This window comes from Phlebotomus papatasi, chromosome 2 (genome assembly GCF_024763615.1).
Source record: "Phlebotomus papatasi isolate M1 chromosome 2, Ppap_2.1, whole genome shotgun sequence".
In the NCBI taxonomy this organism is placed as follows: Eukaryota; Metazoa; Arthropoda; class Insecta; order Diptera; family Psychodidae; genus Phlebotomus; species Phlebotomus papatasi.
The window spans coordinates 28673228-28679339 of NC_077223.1; the positions used below are offsets into that span (position 1 = coordinate 28673228).

General features: G+C 36.6%; 3 protein-coding genes across 5 annotated transcripts in view; 2 read left to right on the forward strand and 1 right to left on the reverse strand.

Moving 5' to 3' along the window:
* Nucleotides 1-642: 642 nt before the first annotated feature.
* Nucleotides 643-6112, forward strand: part of LOC129803367 (probable 28S ribosomal protein S25, mitochondrial) — a 90886-nt gene continuing 85416 nt past the window's right edge. For 2 of the 3 annotated variants that reach the window (XR_008751855.1, XR_008751856.1), the window contains exons 1-3: nucleotides 677-846; nucleotides 910-1016; nucleotides 1074-1341. Coding sequence is in view for 1 of the 3 variants with exons in the window: in XM_055849853.1 (XP_055705828.1) it covers nucleotides 710-846; nucleotides 910-1016; nucleotides 1074-1333 (504 nt within the window). In the remaining 2 variants the exon portion in view is untranslated. Of the gene's footprint in view, nucleotides 847-909; nucleotides 1017-1073; nucleotides 1394-6112 lie in introns of those variants that run through there. The other variant, XM_055849853.1, reaches the window with a different exon arrangement.
* LOC129803364 (probable RNA-binding protein 18) lies at nucleotides 1073-2227 on the reverse strand. The gene is made up of 4 exons (XM_055849849.1): nucleotides 2143-2227; nucleotides 2026-2087; nucleotides 1835-1952; nucleotides 1073-1771 (listed from the first exon to the last, which is right to left on the reverse strand). Exons 1-4 carry the CDS (start codon nucleotides 2212-2214, stop codon nucleotides 1370-1372), a joined length of 654 nt encoding a protein of 217 aa, XP_055705824.1. The 5' UTR covers nucleotides 2215-2227; the 3' UTR covers nucleotides 1073-1369.
* Nucleotides 4858-6105, forward strand: LOC129803354 (26S proteasome non-ATPase regulatory subunit 7). The gene is made up of 2 exons (XM_055849840.1): nucleotides 4858-5613; nucleotides 5674-6105. Exons 1-2 carry the CDS (start codon nucleotides 4963-4965, stop codon nucleotides 6025-6027), a joined length of 1005 nt encoding a protein of 334 aa, XP_055705815.1. The 5' UTR covers nucleotides 4858-4962; the 3' UTR covers nucleotides 6028-6105.

A 6112-nucleotide genomic window follows, 5' to 3' on the forward strand; every position in this document is an offset into this window, starting at 1 on the left:
GTGGATGGAAAACAAAATAATTTTTATTTGTTTATCAGAATACGGAATAGGAGGATAGTTATATAGTTCGAATGATTATCGCTATTTTTATTATTATTATTTTTAATAAAAGTCGATGGCTTTTCCACGACAAGAACTTTACTTTTTTCGTATATATATATATATATATATTTTTGCAAAATTTTGAAAGTAGAAAGCATATTTATTTTAATTTATTTTATAAAATCTCTGTAAGGAAATGTCATCCAATTTATGGAGAAATTTAGACGTAGAACGAAAACCGAAAACCAAGTATTTTTTTTTAAATTATATTAGACACTTTTAAATATAATGTGTTTAATTCAAGAGAGAGTTTCATTTGAAAATGATGTTGACATTTTTCACGTTAGATTGGGTTTGTCGCAATTTTTCTGATAAATTTTATAGATTATTTCAATAATTTCTAAAAAAAAAAAAATATTCTCCTCATTCTCCTAAATAATTCTCCTAACTCCTAGATCAAAATTTTCGGACCTAAATGCCCACTCATAAATCTCCTAAATCTAGGGAAAATCTCCTAGAGTTGGCAACACTGAAAATTCCATGATACTGCGTTTACAAGATTCTTCCGCAAGGCGGCGCTGACAGTTCAACTCGTGAGAAAGTTTGGTTATGTTTTGGTAAAATTATAAAAAATTTATTCCGGGATCGAGAAAATCCAGCTCCAGAAATGCCGTTTATGAAGGGAAAGGCTCCCATCCGGAGGACAATACAGTACCTCAAATCAGGAAGGCTTGAACTGAAAAAACAAGTGAAGATTTTCAGTGTAAACTACAATACTTTCGGTGATCATCACAAGGGAGCCAGGTTAGTGAAGATTTTGTCGATTTTGTCCCAGAAACTCCCGGCTTATGAAAATTTTCTCATCAGGGATTATGTCTTCTGGAACCTACCTCAAATTCAGTACAAGAATCCTGATGTTCAAGTCATTACATTCAAGAATATGACCCCTTCTCCTTTTATCCGCTGCTACTTTGGTAAGAAGCGCAATATTTTGTCTTCCGGACGGATTCTAACAACCCAATTGTTTCCAGAAAATGGCAAAGACATCATCATAGATATTGACAGCAAGAGTAGAGAAGAGATAGATGGTCATTTGATCAATGTTCTCGGAAAATCCAAAGAACTCCTTGAGGCAGAAGCAAAAATGGCTGAGAAGCAAGACAATCCGGCAAATTTTGGCTATGGTTGCGCCAAGCCCTGCATGTGCACGATTCCCGGACAAGTACCCTGTCCAGCTGTTGTCCCTTTGCCCTACCACATGCGCGGAAAATACAAATACCAGAAGGATTAATTTAAGCGGTAAGTTTATTTTGAGTCAAATAAAGCCTCAGCGCTTCGTATGTCGATTGTAGGGTCCAGAATTTTTGTGTCTCTGCCTATGGCGATTAGCCATGGTATTCCTCTGAGTCTTCTCCTGGCCTTTGTTGAATTGGTAACGCTGTATGAGGGAAGCTTCACTGGAAACACTCTTGTTCACTTCAAAGTCATCTCCTGATCTCTGAGATTCAAGCACTTTGAGTTTGGCCTCAATTGCCTGGATGGCAATTCTCTTCTTGTCCGCAGTTGAGCTAGATGAAGCTCCACCTGTGCCTCCAAGAGCAGGAATTTCAATTTTGGGTTTGGCCTTGTCCTCAGTCTCACTAAAAGTTTTAGCTAGGCCCACAGCTATACTCCTTCCATCGATTTGCTTCCCCGTGAGTTTCTGTATCGCCGTTGTGGCATTTTGTTTCTGCAAATGGATAAGAAAATGGTTGAGTGGCGGATTCCTTCCGGACAGCAATTGGAAGCTTACGGTTTTGTACGTTACAAAGGCATATCCTCTCGATTGACCAGCTAGAGGTCCCGTACGATGGTAAACCAGTTCAAAATTTTCGATATCACCGTATTTTTGCAATATTTTCACGAGTTGATACCGATAATTTAGAAAAAAGAGGAAAAAAGTTAGCTTGAAAAGCCCCCAAACACGATGATGCACTTTATACTTACTCAGTCACTCTTATATCGAGATTTCCAATCCAAAGACGCTTTTCTGCAATCTCTGTGTTCTAGAAATAAAGAATTGGTCAACTGGGAAATTAGAAAACCACGGAAATTACTCACTTTTTCCATTTCTTTTTTGTGGTGGAGAAAATGCGTTTTTTGTGCAGCTTTTCCCCTGAGAATTTTCTGCATGAGTCAAAAATTCACAGATATTGTAATCGACTTCAAAATTTTTTTCAACCCTAAAAATTAGCAATTGCAACTCAAGAATTCAAGAATGCACTATAAAAATTTCAGAAGTCAATTCGAATTATTTTCGAAGATATAACCAAAGCAAATGAACGCTGAGCAGGTTTGCATTCGTTTGGGTTAACATCCAAAATTGTCTCTACTTCCTATTTTTATATTTTCTTCGAATTGGCAGGAAAGTTTGAGAAAAAGACTTACGAACCGAATGTAATGAATAAATGCTTATTATCTTTAGTACTCCATTCTTTTCTAGTTCAACATAAATCGTATTTGAAAAAATATTTTTTTTAATATCTGTTATCTCTTTTATAGTGTGTTAAAGTCAATAGTCCTTCTCAAATTGTGATCTTTGATAAATTCTTTCAATGATTTGATGATTTTAACGGACTTAGACGAACGGGTGCAAAAAGGTTTTAATTAGTGAATAAAATTAGAAAAACTTAGACCAAAAGTCTAAAAGAATTTTAGACCTTACTAGAAAAATCGACTTAAGCCCTATTCTTATGAACTTAATTTTAATCTAATTTTTAAGATTTTAACTGTTTTGTGTAGTTCATAAACTGTTTTCATCAGTTTTTCAAAGAATGAATATTACTTTTACATTTACACCCGATCCGGATATTTGGGGGACAAAATGACATTTACAGTAGATTCTCACTGAATCTATTCTTTTTCAATCGGGCGCAAAATTTTTTTTGACAATTTTCACGTTTGCTTTTAAAGAAAATTTGTTCAAATTCGCTGTAGTTCCTCTTGTTTTATCGTGATTCTTTATAATTGAGCGATTTTTGTGGAATTTACAATGATTTTAATGTCCAAATCTCTCGGTAATTTGGATAGCATTTTGCGCTATATGCCCGATTGAGAGAGTTTACTGTAGTTTTTTTTTTAATCTAGTCAACAGTTTTTTATATTTTGTGCTATGTGAATTCATTGTCAATCCAAAGAGCAACAGAATTTTTTTCGTGTTATGTATGTGTTTAATTTTATATCGTAATTATGTATTAATTTCAGTAAGAAACACTGATTCACGCTGAGAAACTGCATTACTTTGAGTCGTCACTATGTCCTCTCATTAATTCTCTGCACAGTTTTCGGAAAAGGATGCAGCTGAAGTTATCGATTTGAAGCCTTTCTTATCATTGAGCTTCATTCAGTACACCATTTAAAAAAAAAGTTCTCTTACAATTCATTGTCCCGTTAAATTTTTTGTTCTCATAACAGTGATCAAGCTGATCAACATTATTTTGTCAAATTTTTTTTTGAAATTAAGCATTTTCTCTTTACTCTCTTTCAATGCTAATAAATGCTTTAAATGCTTCTGGTTCCCAACTTCAAGGAAATGGGGTAAATCCTCTTCAACCAGGTTGCCACGTATCGTTATAACAGCGATAAAATTTAGCGTCCTTGGTAAAACTCGAGTTTTTTCTCACTTTTTTCTGGATTTTCTTTAAACACTTGATCTTTAATCACTCGAAACGAAACTGAACTGTCTCTTTCAATACTAATAAATGCTTTAAATTAAATGCTGCTGGTTCCCAAATGCACAGGAATGGGATATATCCTCTTCAACCAAGCGGCCACACTTACCCCCAAAAATGCGGTAAAATTTGGCCTTTCTGGTAAAACTCCATTTCTTCTCACTTTTTCTAGATTTTCTTTACACACTTGATTTTAAATCACTCTAAATGCTAGAAACTGAAGGTAAGACCCCCTCCAAGAGGTGAGGAGTTAAGAGACCGCTCCTCTGGCCGGGGAGCACAGCCCGCTCCCCTGGGCGACCTCTTTGCTGGACGTCGAGAGAGAGTATGGCTTCATTTGATAAAAAAAAATAAACTTGAAAACTATGTCAACAAACTTTTTTCAAATTTAACTGCTGCCCGAACTAAAAAGTAGCCCGATATTAAAAGAGCCTAATTTTAGCGAGAGTCTACTGTAATTTTAAAATTTTAACTTTAACTCTTTCGTCTCTTTTGGGACTCTGAGTACCCAAAGCACCATATGAATGTTCTGTGAAAAACAATGTTTTTTAATTATTCAGAACTGATAAAAATCCTATTCTTGTGACTGATTACAAACTATAAGGATGTCCAAATGTAAGATATTTTTTGTAGGACCTCAATTAATTCCTGAGCTTAGATATTTTTGATTAAAAAATGGTGAATTTGGCTTGCAGCATATGCTGCGGTCCGGAAAGAGTTAATGGTCTCTACACACTAGAGAAAATTATGTCCATACGGAAGCAAATTGCCTGCGCTCGTGTATAGGAAAAACTGTGAAATATTGACATAAATTTCTCTAGTGTTTGTAGAGACTATAAAAGAGTTTGTAAGATGAAATTTATATGTATTAAAATATTAAAATAAAATTACAAAAAAATACCTTACCCGGCTACTACCGTTCTACCCGTAAACCCGTACTACACTCTGCAAGTAAATTGAAATTTTATGATAATCACAATAAAAAATTCATGTGAACGAACGCATAAGAATCATAGAACCATATCGTTCTACGCCTTTTCCGGAGCGAAAGACGTCAAATTGCGATCGATGAAATTGATCGATTTGGCGGTGAATGACTTGTCAAATCCACTTTTTGACAGTCACTCCAAAAAGTGAGGTTAGAATCGTCGTGTTTTTGCTTTTTCATTGCATTTTCCAAGTCATTTTATCTGCAAAAATACGTGAAAAAATGCCCCCGTCTGATGTTGTTGTGAACAAGGTGATTGTCCACCCGCTGGTGCTGCTGAGTGTGGTGGATCATTTCAATAGAATGGGCAAAATAGGCAATCAGAAGCGTGTTGTTGGGGTGCTCCTTGGATGCTGGCGTGCCAAGGGGGTCCTTGATGTGTCCAATAGCTTTGCTGTGCCCTTCGATGAGGACGACAAGGAGAAGTCTGTGTGGTTCCTGGATCACGACTACCTGGAGAATATGTATGCCATGTTCAAGAAGGTGAATGCCAGGGAGAGAGTTGTGGGATGGTATCACACTGGACCGAAGCTCCATCAGAATGATATTGCCATTAATGAACTGATTAGGCGCTACTGTCCCAATTCCGTGCTCGTGATCATTGATGCAAAACCCAAGGATTTGGGATTACCCACAGAGGCATACCATGCCGTTGAGGAAGTTCATGATGATGGCACTCCGACTTCCAAGACATTTGAACATGTTCCCAGTGAGATTGGGGCTGAGGAAGCTGAAGAAGTTGGTGTGGAGCATCTTTTGAGGGATATCAAGGATACAACTGTCGGGAGCCTGTCGCAGAAAATAACAAATCAATTGATGGGGTTGAAGGGGCTAAATCAGCAGCTCAGAAATATTCAGAAGTATCTCGTAAAGGTAAGGGGCAAAAAGGGATGCGGAAACGGGAATTGGGGACTGAGGAATTTTGCATTTTAGGTGGGAAATGATCAACTTCCTGTGAATCATCAAATCGTGTATCAGCTGCAGGATATTCTGAATCTCCTGCCGGATATTACACATGATAATTTCACCGACACACTCTACATCAAGACGAATGATCAGATGCTGGTTGTTTACCTTGCATCCTTGGTCAGGTCAATAATTGCCCTCCACAATCTCATCAATAACAAACTCACCAACAGGGATGCAGAGGAGGGAAAGAAGGAGGAAGGAAAGGATAAGAAAGATAAGGAGAATAAGGAACTGAAAGAGGGAAAAGATGGAAAGAAGGAGAAGGATGAGAAGGAAGGAGAGAAAAAGGAAAAATCCAAGGATGAAAAGAAAAAGTAACACCCCAAACAATTTAATATTGTTCTTTTTTAATTAATCCTCTCTTAATCGTAATAAATTAATTCGATTTATGAGAAATGTAATT

Coding starts and splice junctions, on each gene's coding strand:
- LOC129803364 (XM_055849849.1), bottom strand. CDS start 2,214: ATGCAGAAAATTCTCAGGGGAAAAGCTGCACAAAAAACGCATTTTCTC. Junction 1,953..2,025: donor GATATAAGAGTGACTGAGTA/AGTATAAAGTGC, acceptor AAATTATCGGTA/TCAACTCGTGAAAATATTGC. Junction 1,772..1,834: donor CCTTTGTAACGTACAAAACC/GTAAGCTTCCAA, acceptor ATCCATTTGCAG/AAACAAAATGCCACAACGGC.
- LOC129803354 (XM_055849840.1), top strand. CDS start 4,963: ATGCCCCCGTCTGATGTTGTTGTGAACAAGGTGATTGTCCACCCGCTG. Junction 5,614..5,673: donor TTCAGAAGTATCTCGTAAAG/GTAAGGGGCAAA, acceptor TTTGCATTTTAG/GTGGGAAATGATCAACTTCC.